The following is a 16,983-nucleotide window of genomic DNA, read 5'->3' on the forward strand; positions in this document are numbered from 1 at the left end:
TTTGAGTAAACGGATTTAGATTCATGATTTGAGGGTTCCCTTAGGGTCGTATGATGATTATGGACTTATACGTATGTTAGGTTTAGCACCCGAGGAGCTCGGGTGTGATTCGGCACTATTATGAGAAAGTTGAAACTTGAAGGTTTTTTAAAATTCATAAGTTTAATTTGTACCTTGATTCTTAGTTGTTATGTTTCCATGTGTTTTGAGCCCTTGGCCAAGTCCATATAGGGTATTGGGACTTGTCAGGATGATTTAGAGGGGGTCCGAGGGGGGCTCGTGTGAGTTTCGGGGCGTTCGGGGAAGGTTTTTAAGGCAAAAACCAGCAAATTGCAGCAGCAGTCATTTCAGCCCTTTTCTGCAAATTCAGCCACTTTTCAGCATTTGTATAAATAGCCTCATTTTATACTTAGAGTTCATTTCAATATTTTGGGAGCTAGGGAGCTCAGATTGAGGTGATATTTTAGGGGATTTTCATATACTTCATTGGGCTAAGTTATTTTAACTTGAATCTATGAAAATTACATGAATTTATGTTCGATTTTGCCTAAGAATCAAGGATTTCAAGGAGGGAAAAAGATATTTTGAACCAAAACTTAAAAAAGTGAGTTTTGAGGTTTTGAGCACGGATTTAGTCCTGAATTTGAAAACAAAATACATATTTGGACTCGAGAGGTTTTGGGTCACCGCGATTTGATTTTGATTCGGGTTTTTACCATGTGGGTCTGGGTTGACTTTTTGTTGACTTTTGAGATTTTGATAAAATTGAACCTTTTTCACATGGGATCAATTCCTATAGCCTTATTTAACCTTGTTAAGTATTATTTGGCTAGATTGTGGACGTTTGGAGCCATAGAGAAAAGAAACGGCGTTCTTGAAGTTTAAAGCCTATTCCGAAGGTAAGTATCCTGGCTAACCTCGACTTGAGGGAAATTTTCCTAAAATAGACTTGTGCTATATGCTACGTGTTTAGGGGTGATGTATATACAAGGTGACGAGCATATATGCGAACACCATATGTTTTCTATGCTTGGGGTAGAATCTTAGGCTTAATTATGCCTTGTTTGCTACATGTTTTTGTCTGTTGCATGTTATATTTGTGGTGTGGCTACTTGAATATCTTGTTCGTGCTAGAATAATGTTATAGGCATTCTTCACATGCTAGTTTAACATATGAATTTCATGTAACTGTTTTACATGGTAGAAATTGTGTATATATATATATATATATATATAATGCTCTCATTACTTATTTGAGATTGTTGTGAGTTGTTGAGCTGTTAGGGCGTGTGTATTCACGTTCCTATTTTGAGGTATCTAATGAGAGTGTGTGGATTCGCGTTCCTGTTTTGAGATATCAATTGGGGAGTGTGGATTCACGTTCTTGTTGAGGTATCAGTTAGGGCATGTAGATTTGCGTTCCAGTTTTGCGTGTGGATAAGGATCCATCCCTCTAGAGTTTCCCTCCCATCTTTCTCTTGGTGCCGTACACACGGGTTCGTGAAAAACCGACGGGTTTTTGGTTTGTTTATGATACCGGTTGATGGGTTTGAGCATAAAGATAAAAGCTTTATCTGTTTAAGTGAATCCTCTATGTCTATTCATGCATTTTTACATGCTATACTCGCGCATATCATTTACATGTGTTATTTGGTGCATTTCACACATGCATGATACTTGTTAGCAGGTTTGTTGGACAGTGTCGGATTGACGTATAGTTTGAGTCTTTATCATGCATAGACATTAGAATAAATGCGAATTGGGTGTTGATATACGCTTTGATCATGTTATCTCAGGAAGCATGCTAATTATATTCTTCTTTGATTGTGCACCTTATATATATATCCAATGTACCTTGGTTGTTTCTATGATATTATATATACTTATGAACTGCACAGGCTATGAGAAGTAAATATCTTTTGTCAAATCGTCGCCACTACGTTGGGGTTAGACTTGATAGTTACTGAATACATGTTGATTATCGTACTCATACTACACGTGTGCATATTATTGTGTAGACTCTGTTCTGGTACTAGCAGGGCCTAGAAGATAGCGTTGAGATGGTACTTGAAGACTTCGCAGTGAGCTGTCTTACTTGGATTCGCAGCTTCAGAGCCACCTTCTCTCTTATCTAGTTATTACTGTTGTTTTCTTTCAGATAATAATGTATTATGTCACGACACGGTTGTCTTGTAATTCAGTTGTAGTTGATCATAACGTCGTCAACCAGTTCCGAGGTTGTTTGTTGTATTTCCGCACTTAAATTGATCTATTTGTGACAATTCGTGAGACTTTGTTATACTTTATCTTGTTCCTTGGTTTAGTATGTTGGTTGGTTCGCCTAGCGGGCTGGGTTAGGTATCATCACGACCTTAGGGGACTTTTGGGCCGTGACAAGTAATCACACACATCCCTTATCAAATAAAATTAACTACTACACCAATGACATTCTGCCTCAACTCTTTGAGTAACAGATTGCTATAAATCTATAACAGTTTACTTCAGATAACATTAAGATCACAATATCCCTGCGAGATAATAACCGAGTACAAATAAATAGACAAACCAGTCCCAGGAACAGTCTCACTTCAGCAAGGCATGACAATACTGAGCACTTACCTATAACCACGCTGTGCATAATAACCTATCAACTCAGAAAAGGCTGGTAACTTCCTCAACTGTAGAAGAGAAAACAAATTTAAGGTAGAAAATAAGTCTCTTTAATAAAGCTATAGTTGTAACAAATGCCAAAGGCACGAAAGTCTGTAAACTGCAGTTGACAGGTTGATAAAATTCAGGAGACATCAATTGTTGTGTTTATGTATCAGTTCTTTGATTAGAGTAAATGGAATAAAGGGCGAAGGGATGAAACCGCAACATTGTATGAGAAGCTGCAAATAAATATAAAAAAGAATAAAACCTTTTGCCACAAGTTAGTAACTTTATCGATAAGTGAAACAGACAAACTTCCTCTATCACCGCTTTTCACTTTACACATCACCCGCACAGCATATAAACCAGCAGCAACCTGTAAGCACTATCAACTAAAATTAAAGGTATATTCTGATGTATAAACAAGGGACAATAAGAAGAAGATTTCCCAAACATACTGAAAAACCTCATATTGTTATAAAAGATATAACAAGCTGTTTTGGAATATTCCCCTTCACTCTGAATGTGATATTAAGAAAAAAATCAGAATAAAACAATCAGTAAAACAGTGAGTAGAGTTTAAATGAAAAACTGATTAAGCCCTAGAGAGTAGGAAAAGACACTCACAATAAAGTGTTTATTTTGCCGCAAAAGAAACAAAAAGAGAGCGTTACAAAATGGAGATCCAAATTATACTGACTTTGAACAAGAAAAACAACAGAACCAGCCCTCTAAGAAGACAGGTAAAACCTTTAACATGATACATGAGATATCCACTTTAAATAATATATTATTTCGATAGCACAACTTGTATAAGTGTTTTGACATTTCAACCAAGGATGACCACCAACAAAAGGGACAAGTATCATAATTTTGACCTCAACAACCAGCGAAGTGAGAACTGCTCTTCTTCTCAGCTTCTTACTTGCCACCAAACCCTTGAGGCTGATCTATCAGAATCAAAATGCAACTGAAAAATTCATATAACCAAGCCACATGATTCATTTGCTCCCTGGTCCATTTTTGCAAATTCCAGTTTTGCAAGGTTAACTTTGCCACCTTTGCTGGTATGCGTTTTCAGTTAAGCCAATCAATAACTTTTTCAATTGGTGAATCAAAGATCAGTATTCATGATAAGATTGTAGTAAGATTGTAGGTATCATTCTGTATCGGTAGATTCATTCTGATCCATGATAAATGGTCTGTTTCTCTGGAAGACAGGTAAAAGCAAGAGTGTAGGGGTGAATAAAGATTTCAGGTTTCTGGGTTTGCAGCTGCTAGAATTAAGCTTAGACTGGGGAAAGCACAAAGTGGTAGTTATCAGTAAAGAGAAGAGGTGATGACAAAGAAGAAAGGACTCGGGTATTCAGAAACAGAAGGGTGAAGGCTGCCAAGTAAGGAGTAAATTAGTTGGGAGTATATATAAACTGTAAAAGAGTACTAACACTTTATTGTCACTCTTAGTCTCTTTAACATCCTAAAATTCTACTGGATTTAAGCATAACAACAATTTGTTTGGGAGACCACCATTTCGCTAGAAAGGAACAGAAGATGTTTTATGGGAGGGAAGATGTAATTTGGGAGCTTGCCCTCATCTTTTGAAATTTTGCTAGTACCCTCTTGGCCCAATGTATTAGTTAAAACATACTGTACCTTATCCACGGAAAAAAAAAACGCAGAATACCTCGGGACCCCCTAAACTTGACATGTTTGCCTAATCCAAATTACCCACCCTAAACTTGGCATTTCGATAGCTTCGACCCCCCTAACCAATCTCACCTAATGGGGTGAGACATGCCCTGCCACGTACATTTTTTTCCATGTAACACTTTTTAAACATACAATATTTTTATTACCTTTCTAAATTTGTTAACTTTTTGGATCATCTTTTTCAGGCCCAATTTGTTTAGGGGGAGGGGGGGAGAGAGAGTGATTGTAAAGGCTCAAATTTTCTTTTTTTTTGTTAAGCTAAAAGTAATGGAGTTTCACCCAAATTTTTGCAGATCTGGCCCAAAAGAAGAAGAAACACACTGTTGAAACAAATTGTCATTGTATCTAAAGAAGAAGAAAAAAATACACAGTTAGGACTCCATTATTTTGGCTAAAAATAATTAGTACCAGATTAATTTATTTTATTGATTTGGCCCGAAAAGAAGAAATATATAGTTGAAAGAAATAGTCATTGCATCTAAAGAAGGATAAAAAGAAATAGACAATTGGAACTCCTCTATTTTGGCAAAAAAGAATTATTTGGCTAAAAACGATAGAATTCCAGCCAATTTTTTTATAGATGTGGCCCTAAAACAATAAAATTTACACATAGTTGAAACAAATAGTCATTGCATCTAAAGAAGAAATAAAAGGAAGTACAAAGTTGGGAACAAATATGCATTGTATGTTAAGAAAAACCCAAGAAGAAATATAAATTTGGAACAAATAAATCATTCTATCTGACTACGTGACAATCAATAGTTGAAAAATATCCCATCTAGAAGCTAATTTTTCGATTTTTTTCACTCCTACGTGCCTAAAAGAGAGTGTATTCATGCTCTTTTCCATGTCGGTGTTTAGGGGTCAAGGCTCTCAAACTGCCAAGTTCAGAGGGCTAATCTGCACAAAAAACAGTTCAGATGTGCACTAGATAAAACATGTCAAGTTTAGGGGGACCTCAAAGTATTCACTATAACACCAATTCTGACATTCTATCACCACCTTAACATTGTGACATGCACCATCAAACTCAGGGTTGAATACCATTTGCTTAATTAAAAAAGTAGTATAATAAACAGTCACCAAAATATTGAACAATCACTAGAAGAGCGTTAGAATAGTATCACATGAACAATTGCCAAAACCTGACAAAACTTCGTCGGAATCATGCTAGGTAAGATTTGACCGTGGGAATCTAGAAAAATAGTTGGAAGAATAACCAAAACAGTGGCAAGAAAGAGGCGGTTCCACCCGAACATTCACGGGAAAAGATGTGATCCTCCATAACAGTGACAAAAAATGATGCAGTGCCTCCGAAACGTTCATCAGGGAAAACGAGAGGTGCCTCAGAACAGTCACCGGTTAAAATGCAGAACACCCCAGAACGTGACAAAAGGAAAATAAGCGATACTGACGGGGATGGTCACCGAAGATAAGGCATAGTGCTCCAAGATGGTCAACAGAAATAGGAATAATACCGTGGGAACTTATCACTGGGAAGACGAAAAGATAATAAAACTATGAAAACAAAGAAAGATTTGGATTGACGAAGCACATGCAACACCTAATAGGTAGAAGCTGCTAAGGTCTCTATCAAGATCTTAAAGACTCTCCTGTTATGTGAGAAAATAAGAGAAGAGAAAGTTGTATTGATGACCTGACAATTTGACGAACATAAGATACATCTATTTATATGTGTCAAACAATATACATGTATGTTTGTCCAATGTGAAATAAAGTTTAAGACTCAACACCCCTGACATATTAACTCGAACATTCTTTTTTATGGGTATTCTAACTCGAATATTCCAGCACTAACACTTTGCATTGTAACTTAACCAAATGTTATACTGATTTATTTCGGCTCCTCAAGCCACTAGCCAGAAATTACAATCTGTCCTACAATTCAAGCACCTAAAAAGCTTTAGTTTTAATCCAAAAGGTACCAATTGCAAAGTAAAAAAGAATGCTTCTACCCTTATTCACATTCACTATCAAAATGAAGCGGAACATCAGAACTAGCAATGATGTAAGCTGACATAAACCAACATAGAGACTTATTTACTACGTTCAACCTGAATGAGAAAACAAGAGTACCAGGAAGTACAGCTCACCCTTGCATGCAGATTTACAGAATCATCATACTCAAATGAAACAAACGTCTTGATAGTCTCCGCATCCAATGAGCTCCCACACCACACTCCAAAAATATCCTTCAGGTTAGATGCACTTTCAGGTGTTGGTACTTTAGAGCCATCAGACCCATTATGCAATGCTTTGGAAGATTCTTTTTTGACCAACTCAGAATGTAAAATCTTTCTCTGCAGGAACATCTCATAGGCCATTACATCCAATACATTATGTTGACATAGATATCTGTATACCAGATTTTGAAGCTCCAATTTAGTCGCACTTTCAGATTGGCAACTATTCTTACCAATAGAAAGCACCACAGAATTCAATAGCTTTTTCCAGAAGTCTGAGTTTCTCAGCTGCTTCAGGAGATTTGTATAATGAGCAGCTCCTTCCCATAATGCGTTTAGGAAGTTTAGCATATTACACAGTATATGTGCTTTGCTGAAAGAAACCAAAAAAATATCTTAAATCAAATCATGAAGCACCTCAACAATAAAATGTCGTAAGGGCTATTGTAACAATTTACGGCATAATAAAAAAGACCATGAACCTTACGTCATCACAAGATCATCAGCTCTTTTAACATAAACCCATATGGAATCTAATATATTTGCAGCAGTGCACTGCAATGCATCATTGTCTCCAGGTTGATTGTCACCATTGCATGATTCAGAAATTGGATTTTCTCTCAAAGCAATCACAGCGGTAAGAAAAGAAGCCTGCGATAGAACGATTTCCAATTTAATTACAACAAAGGACCAAAATTAGTGTCTACTTCATACCCAAATCAGCACTTAAAAACTAAATTTATTAAAGGATTAGACACCAGATGCCAACAGTATCAAAAGATTGAACTAAGTACCTTTTAGTGACATCTAAATTGATATGAACAGTTTATGCATGAGTTGCCATTGAAACAAAAAGAATGGCTAAATAAGATGTCAATGACACATTCCAAATAGACGATAATCTCATATTTAGAAGTCCAAATATCTATTTTAAAAAGGGCAAATTTGAGAAGTCCAAATATTTGGTCGAGTAAGCACATCAAAATGACAAAGTTTAACACAGCAGAATACAAGAAATTTGTATAGCACACTAAATATTAAAAAATAATAAGCTTTAGAAGACAATTCAATATGAAATTAATGACGTTCAAAACGATTTCCATAGTGGACTTCAGTTATTTAGTGATAAGATGTTCATTCAGATTTCAGCTTTACCAAACAGCCTATTAGTAGATCTCTTGACATAAGGGATACATAAACAAAGGCATCATGACTAGTTTGTACAGACACACATTATAAGATACAGCAGGATGGAGCAAGGAGTTTACATTCTCCACATGGTTGCCTAAGGTAAAAAGCAGTGGGTACAAACTGTTATTTATTGATTTTCACCCCATTGGAACAAAAAGTAGTTGCAAACACCTAGCAAGTGCTCCAGAAGCTTTGAATAAAGATGTACGATATAGTCATTAACAATTCTCGATGACCTTAAAATTGATTTAAGAGGCAATACGGTCATAATATGTCAAGTTGTCCTTCATTCCTCCCATCAAATAATTGGTGGAATATTTCAATATCAAGGAAAACTTGGGACACAACTACTACAACATCTTCCATCTTCCCCATTTTATTTTATTTTGATAATCTAGAGATCCCGAGGTCAATGGTGCACGGTTCGAAACTCAGTGTAGATAATGAGTCTGCCCCTGTACCCTTCTCCACTTATAGACCAGGCTTTTGTCTGCAGCAAGGTTCGAACATGCGCCTAGCCCACACATCAGGACAGAAATTGGGCTGATAGTATCAGAAGTGGTACCTTATTTGTTTTCTACTTTACACATGACCACGAACATCTGTCAACTTGGATCAAGCTTGAGGCTCAAGGGCTCAAAGACTTTATGCTAGATAGTAGCTTTATAATGCTCCTGGACTATAGGTCATCCAGACATACTAGATCCCAAGTCTGGCAGTAATGCAGCAGATTATGAGCTCAAAAAGAAAGCAACTAGTAAGTTACCTGATAACGTGCAGCAGAAGCAAGCATCTTGAAAGTAGCAATTATGAGATCCTCACTTTCTACCTTCTCTTGACAAAGAATGCTACAAATCGTATTTTTAAAATTATAGATCTGCGAATGCATTTGTTGGTATCAGTTAAAGCAGCTTACATTCATCCTTCAAAATTTTAAACTAACAAGAAAAATAACACCGATATTTTAAAGCTAAACCTGCTTGTCATCCAGACCAAAATATGCATTGCTAAGCGCACATGATTGCGAGTCGTCTGCAATAACAAACAATCTGGATTGCAGTCTTGCAGCACCCACCTGTATCTTCTGAATAGGCAGCACAAGTTCATCAGAATTTAGCTTAGTTATATTAGACCTTGGAATGACTTAAATGGAACCTATTTTGGTTTCCTTTTGAATGATAAGAACATCAAGAACTCTATTTTGAGCAATGGAAGAATATTTCTTCTAATTTTTTGTACAACCCGGAAAAAAATATTTAAAATATAAAAAAAAGTGGGGAAAAGTAGATAGATACTACAACAACAACAACCACCCAGTGAAATCCCACAAGTGGTGTTTGGGAGAGTGTGGAGGTCGAGAACTAGGATAAAAGGTTAGTAGGTGGTCGAGCGTGTCTTTTGAAAAGTAAATAGATGCATCTTAAAAATGCTGCAACCTTCAATTGAAAAGAAGAATGCACAGAAGAGAGCCAGAGGTCAAACAAATAGAACGCATACGTGCAATAAATATTTTAGATTTTGCTGGTCATCAAAAACCTGTTCATTCCTTTTTCATTTTTCCTTTTTTCTTTCCCCCCTAAAAGGAACCTTGATGTAGCACATAATTCTTCTTCCTCAAACATCTAAATTCAAGATCAAGTTCTTTCTTGTAGTTTATACTTTATACTCCCCAAAATTCACTATTAGAAAATTTACAAACAAAGTCTGGTTTCATTTATAAAATTAAAACAAATCCATTTCATTTCTCTTTGTAATCAGCATTTAGGTTCCGTATGAATCTCGTCACATTTCGTTGCATAATCTAGTATTGCTAGATGCTGACATGAGGCATGTTTAAATCCTGAAGTTACGTGACATCCTGTTTAGAGATGCTTTAGTGCAGTCATCAAAGCACTAAGGCATGCACCTTATGGACTCTGTCATTAAGAGTGTAGCACTAGACAATAAATAGAGTTGGCGAATTGGTATATTGATTATTAACAAAATGTCATGAATAAATTATTTAGATAAATTAGGAATTGAGAAATTATAAATTTGTAAGGAAATTAGTCACCAAACACTTCAAGTGGCAAATTTACATCTAAATCTAAAATAGTTCTGGAACTTGATTAACATGACAGGAGTGTTCCGGTCGTTTGCACGCATCTCAACCATTGGGTACTTGTTACCTCCCACCAGCATAGGAATCGGGTAACTCTTCCTACCAAGGTTTAGGCACATGATAAGAAATCACCTAGTTTTTTTTGTCTTTGCTGAGATTTGAACTCTGGTTTCCAAAGTTTGCATCCACTTCATGGACCACTACGTCACATCCTTAAATACTACCTAACATGATTTTTACTTCCTATATTTCATTTAGTTAATTTTTTCCAATTTTTTTAAGTCAATTTCTCAAATAATAAGTGTCTATATAAGTCAATTACCTTCCATTACACACATAATTTAGATTACTTCAATAGCAGTTGCCAAAGCCTTTTTTAATTCTGCTTTGCGCTTCAAGCCCCGACAGACCTTGACATTTTTCTATATTCTCTGGCTTTGGCAACTTTGGTATAATCTAAATCTCTCTTAAAGGTCATTTTTCTTTTTCTTTGGATTCATATCCCTTCCCCTTGCTTAGTTAATAGTAATTTTAAACTATTTTCTTTTTCTTAGTTAATGACATGTGTCACGGCCCCATTGGTGTGTGACATACACTTGTTTGGAAAAGGCGATTAAATACCAATGCGGGAGTTTTTATCCCATTTTTAGTCAAGTTATTAACCTTTCTTTTGAAAAAAGAGTATTCCCCTGGCATAATCCTTGAAAGATCCTTCGTTTTCTGCTTCATGTTCTTTGTATTTGTAGCCCCATCCCAACTGAAATGATGCAGCTAGAGTCACATGTTATAGCTTATATTCAAAACCATCATGAATTCATTGTTTCACTTTTGCATCTAGCTTCTGCCACTTTCCTCAATTCATATTCTTCATGCCATATGTGTCTATCAAGGAGTGTTTCTCCAAATTAATTTATTTCATGCGATTTTACATGTGTATCTAGTTGCATAATTTTTGTTATGTGTCCCACATTGATTAAAGGAATGAGTTGTTATCTCCTTATATGGTATTAGGCAATGCTCACCTCATGATTTAGCTATTGTAGTTGAGTTGGGCCTAAGATTCTTTCTCTTAACATGATATCAACCCATTCCTATTCTTGGGTAAAAAGAAATTGTGCTCTATGTAGTCCACATGCTAAGATATATAGTCTTGGTGTGTTCAGGGGAATGGTTTGTTAAGTGTCCCACATGGGTTGAGAGAATGGGTTGTTATCTCCTTGTATGGTTTGTTAAATCATTACCTCATAAGCTAGCTCTTGGGGATGAGTTAGACCTAAAGTCTGTTTCCTTTACAATTTGGGTTAATCCATACTTTGCCCTCTCATCTTGAGCGCAAATCCCTTTGACACACCCCTGTTACACAGGCGACCTTCTCAAACCAAAACCTTTTTCCAACTGTGTCTTTTACACACCGCGTGTAAAAGCAGTATACCAACAAGCATACCAGGATAAATTATAGTCATTTCAGAATAAAGGCTGAGATAGCAGTTTAGCTTGAATGGGATAAAAACATAATAAAAAATTGTCAGCGACTTTGAGATAGTACATGAAATTCACATGTTTTGTTTTGACCATTATTGTTGCATACCAAAATAAAAATGTGAAAGTATCCCCTCTCTGACGACATACGCTTTTAAGTGAAGGGACACTCAATGCAACATAGTACCAGAGCAAGTAGAGCTCCTGATCGAGTCTTACTGGCACCCAAATTAATAAAACAATTTTCCACATGCTTGGCCAAAAACAAAAGAACTAGGCAAGCACGTGAGAAGACGTGTTTGCAGACCTAAATAAATAAAGGTGTCCCCTCTCTGACAGCATATTCTTATAGATGAGGTGGTCAACTAATTCAACAATTACCACTACAGACATTAACTTTGGCAAGTTGAGGAAAGTAGGTAGCTGACTGAAAGAAATTCGATCCAAATTTAGATTAGACTAATGCAGCTATCAGGCTTGGAAATGAGACAGCACCGCGGAAACAGGATTTCAGCACCGGTCCAGCAATACCTGACCTCAATACGGAAATTAGCACTGTAAACCATGATAACACAGGAAGAATAGGGACTGACAATCTTCCAAACCTTAACACAGTTAGGAAATAATCTAGTGAAACTGTATCATCCCAACAATTGCAAGGGTGATAACAAAGTGAATGCATCCATGCTCTAGCGAAATGAACAGAAAACTCCTTAATTCCGAAGAAATGTGGTAAAACAACAAAGCAAGTGCATTTTAACTAAATAGTGATGATAATATCAGGATTTACAACATACAGGATTTCGGAAGAATGACATCAATGATATCGCTGCAGTAACCACAGGCACTGGTTTTGTCATTGATGACATGATTGCCTGATGAAAGACAATAAAATTGGGCACATCCTGAAATAAAGCACAAGCAGGTCTTAGTATCTGCTTCAAACATATCATAAAAGTCAAACAAGATCAGGGATATCTGTGACCATTGGTCACTTGAAACTAAAGTTCAGTCAGCCTGTGTGCTGTAAATTATTTGTATACACTGATTCCAGCAGTAAAAGAAAGCAGAAAATAGAATTCTGAATTCTATAAATACCACAGATGAGAGAGAAAGAAACAACTCAATCAGGGTGTAGGTATTGGAAAAAAACTCTGACAAAGATCATAAATTCCAAGCTGGGACCCCTTTCACTTTATTAAAGATCAGAATACTTTACTCAGATCTCTCAAAATAATGCAAGAGTCATTGGCACCTGGTGTTGTTGACAACAGACTCAATCTGCATCCCCAGAAAAATTAAACTCGGATTCAACAACAACAACAACATTAGTTAGTGTATTCCCACATTGTGGGGTCTAGGGAGGATAAAGTGTATGTAGACCTTACCCCTACCTTGTGGAGGTAGAGAGGATGTTTCTGAAAGACCCTCGGCTCAAGAAAAACAATTCACATCAGGTTTGAACAAGAGAACATTAATGAAGAGGCCTTATTGAAAATACTAAAGACAAGAACATTAACAACAGCAAAATAACAAAGCAATAAGAAAACCGAACAACAGATAATAATGGAAATCGCAGAATAAGAAAAATACGAAATGATAATACTAATACTGATATGGGAAAAAAGGAGCAGATATGGTGTCTCAAACTCGACGGCCTACTAACCTTCTACCCTAACCTTCGACCTCCATATCTTCCTATCTAGGGTCATGTCCTCGGTAAGTTGGAGACATGTCATGCCATGTCTAATCACTTCCCTAATACTTCTTCGGCCTACCCTTACCTATTCTCGAACCCGCAATAGCTAACTTCTCACGCCTCCTCACTGGGGCATCTGTGCATCTCCTCTTTTTACATGCCCGTACCATCTCAGTCTCGCTTCCCTCATCTTATCGTCCACAGAGGCCACTCCCACCTGGTCTCGAATAACTTCGTTCCTAATCATATCTCTCCTAGTATGCCCACATATCCACCTCAGCATCCTCATTTCCGCTACTTTCATTTTCTGGGCGTAAGAGTTCTTGAAAGAAAAATAAAGTCAGATTGAGCCCAAAAAAGAATAACACATACTATATTGCTCTCATCCTCTCTCACCCACAGGAGAAGCAGTCATCCCAGGATGAATTTCTCAAGCATTTCTATTCCCATAGAAATAAGGTAGTTAGTAAAAGACGAGAATGAAATTGTCTTTATTAAGCCTGAGGTGGAAAAGAAAGGGGCACCGGGATAAAAGAAAAGTGAACTTCCTTCCAAGTCGTGCAACCCTTCAAGAAGTTCAAAGTAAGAGATGCTAGTTGCGGAAAGTTTATGAAGCATACCCTTGAGAGATCAGAAAGCATACTGGAAAGAATATCCAATCCCAAGACAATTGCCTGTTGTAATCCTTCGATTTCTGTCAGCCCATAAAGCCGGCTAAAATAGAGCTTCTGTTGAAGGTGAAGATAAAACATAAAACATAAAAAATGGTTAATAGAGTTTATCTTCAAAACATAAAGCAATGTTATCAACTGCTGATCCTACATGCTGGCTGAGCATTCAGAGCACATTAGGAGTTTATTAGCATATTCAAGAGCTGCAAGATTCACCTCCAGGCCATCTGAAGTTGTACAAACAAGTCGAAATAGTGCACTGTGGATTGAAGAATCACCAAGTAAAATATCCCTGACCACTTCACCAAGTTTCTGGATATTTGAAATTGACAGAATGCATTTCTTCAATACTTCAAGCACCTAGAAGCAAATAAAAACAAAGTCCATTTCCCTTAGTGCTCAACAAAAAGTATTACATTTTAAATGATTATAAAGTCAATATGTAACACAAATAGAATGACTCAGTAAATAAATCAATACTGGTGGGTATTCCACCATCTGAAAAGAGATGGACTAGGAATCCAATCGCAGTTACCTTTCACCCTTCAACAACAACAGAAGTCGCATTAATCAAGCTGACCGTACACCTTTTCACATGAAATATTTACACATATACATACATCTGTATGCATGTATTGGTGTTAGATAGCAGCCTGAGAATAAAAACATCTCAATAACCACCTACTATCATGCACCAGCCGCATCTCACCCAAGCAAACTTTATACTAAATCACACCGTTTCTCTTTGAGGGAGAAGGCTCGATGTAGGATTCATTGTGTAATATTGGAGCATAATAGACCAAAATATGATAAGCTAGTAAGCTAATCAGAATTAAAACATGATTGACAAAAAATTCCTTATGCTCCCCAAAGATATATTTTTAATAACGACTCCGCAAAGAATGATCGACAATGTACGATTAACTTCCAAATGATAACCCTCCAAATGTCTGAGAAATAATTCAATAGCATTAAGCTACTCCTTCAAACTAAAAAAACAAAACTACTCCATAGGTCTAAAATATCACATTCCACTTTTTGAGAATCAGTATAAAATTCGACTACGAGTTGTTTAAACAACTTTTTTGGCACATTAAAGCGAAATTTTCCCAGTACTTCCATCAGCTGTCTAATTCTCTTAGTATAATTTCCAAAGAAATTCTCTCTGCAGATTAGTGATGTTCACTCTCAAAAAGCAAAAAGTGACGGCCAATATTTGGTGGAAGGAGTTATAAATCGAAAAAAGCTTGACCTTCCCCAAATTGGTACATTACGTGAATAATTATAGGTGTAGTGGAGCTTCCATAACCTTCGTATTCTATATCGTCCCCAGTAAAGGAGACAAACAAAAACAGCACCCAAAGATTCTTAAAGAAAAGGACTGCCTTACATCCAAAGCACGTAAGTTATAAGCAGAAAATTACATACCATGTAAGTAAGCATAGCTGTTTAAATTATAGGAAATTCAAGGAATACCTTCAGAGTCACCTTCCAGCGAGCATGCTTGACTTTATAATTCCAGAATTCATGATTAACAAGGACATACTGAATGGAGAAAATGACAAGTGCAAGGACAACATCATTTTCCATTCCAGCATCCACAAGCTGCATGGTGAGGTCAAGCACTGAAGATCACAAAATAGCGTGTGAGGACCTAGATAAAACGATCTAAAGAATCTAGTCGCACAACAGAAGAAAATATGCCACCATGATTAATGGTCAATGTCAATGAGACACCGAAAAACAAATTGGATTAGAAAAACGAAGCAAGATATGTATTTTTTTATGTTAACAACAGAAGAAAATAGACTCCCTGTATAGCTGCAATCAGAACGCAGATGACATTATATAAGATACAAACATGTTATACATAATTGATGAACATAAATAAATCAATACAACTAAATGACATGCCTGAAAGAGTCAATTGACAATCATTCTGCTCACAGTCGATCAAAAGCATTTTTGAGAGCCGACCAGAAAGCAACCACGATCCACTAAAGTAGCCACAAATAAACACAGAATAAATTGTCAAGATAAGCTTGGTTTTTCTAGAATTGGAGAAGTTTCCTGAGATATTTAAAGACATCAGGCTAAACAGTAAATTATAAGAAATAAAACTATGTTGGCCACGGCATATCACACATCAGGTTTTTGCATATTGCAGACAACCAATACGTCTGATTGACAATTCAATCTTGAATAAAAATAACAGTAACACAAAAGGAGGAAAAAGAAAAGGTAAGCCACACAAAAAGAAAAGTGACCGCATCGAAAAAAAGTTTTACAGCGAGCAAAATCTGTTCACGAGTTGCCATGGGTAAAAGGTTTGCTTTGTAAGCCTTGTCATACATATTCAACCCATTCCAGCTCCAGGTGTGCTTGATTCAGATAGAGTGCACGAAGGGAAAGTTCAAAAGACAGAAATCCAGAAATTAATTCAGAGTATATTATTATTCAAAAGGTTACGGCCTAAGCAGTCTAGAGCAGTCAGAAGCCATTAGTACAATCTCAACTAGACTGTATCCCTAAGTACTCAAAAGGTTATGGTTAAGCAATCACAAGCAACCTGACAACATACACCAGATTGTGGCCATAACATTCATGGACATGTACAAGCACGCAAGTTCTATATGAAGTAGGAGCATAGGTGGACCCTTTTCACCTCGACAGGCCATTGGAGCCAATTCTGAAAGGATTTGTTTTAAACGCAACATCAAAGATATTCGCCTGGACTATCAATCTGGAAACATGATACGGTGAGCTGCAATAAGAAAAAGCAAGAGTTAGAAAATTTAACTAGCAAAATAAATGACAAAATAGTGATAAAGCGCCTCATGGAAAGGGCAGCCCGGTGCACAAAGCATCCCGCTTTCACGCAGGGTCAGGGAAGGGCCCCCAGAGAGTGTGATGTAGACAGCCAACCCTAATGGTAGATTCCTGTGGTAGATTCCATTATTTATTCAACAGTGAGATAAACACAACTCAATAGCTACTTATATTACCTCTGACAACATAATGCTTATTCAATAACCCAATAAAAGATAAACCTAACAGATAAAGTAATATAGCAAGCTTCTCTTCAAAATTCTAGATTCAGTAGCATTCAAGGAAGTGAAGAGAACTAAAAACATTAAAAGTAAATAACTTAAGAGACTGACTTACCATTTTAACATCTTTGCCAAAATGTTAACTCCCATCGACATCAACCCTACATCAGAGCAATTAGGAGACAAATTCTTGATCCAAGCACAAATGATCTCAGCCACATTAAGA

General features: G+C 36.6%; 1 protein-coding gene across 4 annotated transcripts in view; it reads right to left on the reverse strand.

Moving 5' to 3' along the window:
- The window catches only part of LOC107815035 (uncharacterized), a 46,611-nt gene that overhangs the window by 8,976 nt on the left and 20,652 nt on the right, over positions 1-16,983 (reverse strand). For all 4 annotated transcript variants that reach the window (XM_016640539.2, XM_016640540.2, XM_075252371.1 and 1 more), the window contains exons 16-28: positions 16,873-16,983; positions 16,373-16,471; positions 15,622-15,704; positions 15,184-15,332; positions 13,924-14,067; positions 13,657-13,764; positions 12,135-12,242; positions 8,734-8,841; positions 8,524-8,634; positions 7,054-7,217; positions 6,477-6,939; positions 2,921-3,028; positions 2,620-2,678 (exon numbers count right to left, since the gene is read on the reverse strand). In XM_016640539.2, the coding sequence (XP_016496025.2) occupies positions 2,620-2,678; positions 2,921-3,028; positions 6,477-6,939; positions 7,054-7,217; positions 8,524-8,634; positions 8,734-8,841; positions 12,135-12,242; positions 13,657-13,764; positions 13,924-14,067; positions 15,184-15,332; positions 15,622-15,704; positions 16,373-16,471; positions 16,873-16,983 (1,815 nt within the window). The remainder of the gene's footprint in view (positions 1-2,619; positions 2,679-2,920; positions 3,029-6,476; positions 6,940-7,053; positions 7,218-8,523; positions 8,635-8,733; positions 8,842-12,134; positions 12,243-13,656; positions 13,765-13,923; positions 14,068-15,183; positions 15,333-15,621; positions 15,705-16,372; positions 16,472-16,872) is intronic.

This window comes from Nicotiana tabacum, chromosome 4 (genome assembly GCF_000715075.1).
Source record: "Nicotiana tabacum cultivar K326 chromosome 4, ASM71507v2, whole genome shotgun sequence".
Taxonomy (NCBI): Eukaryota; Viridiplantae; Streptophyta; class Magnoliopsida; order Solanales; family Solanaceae; genus Nicotiana; species Nicotiana tabacum.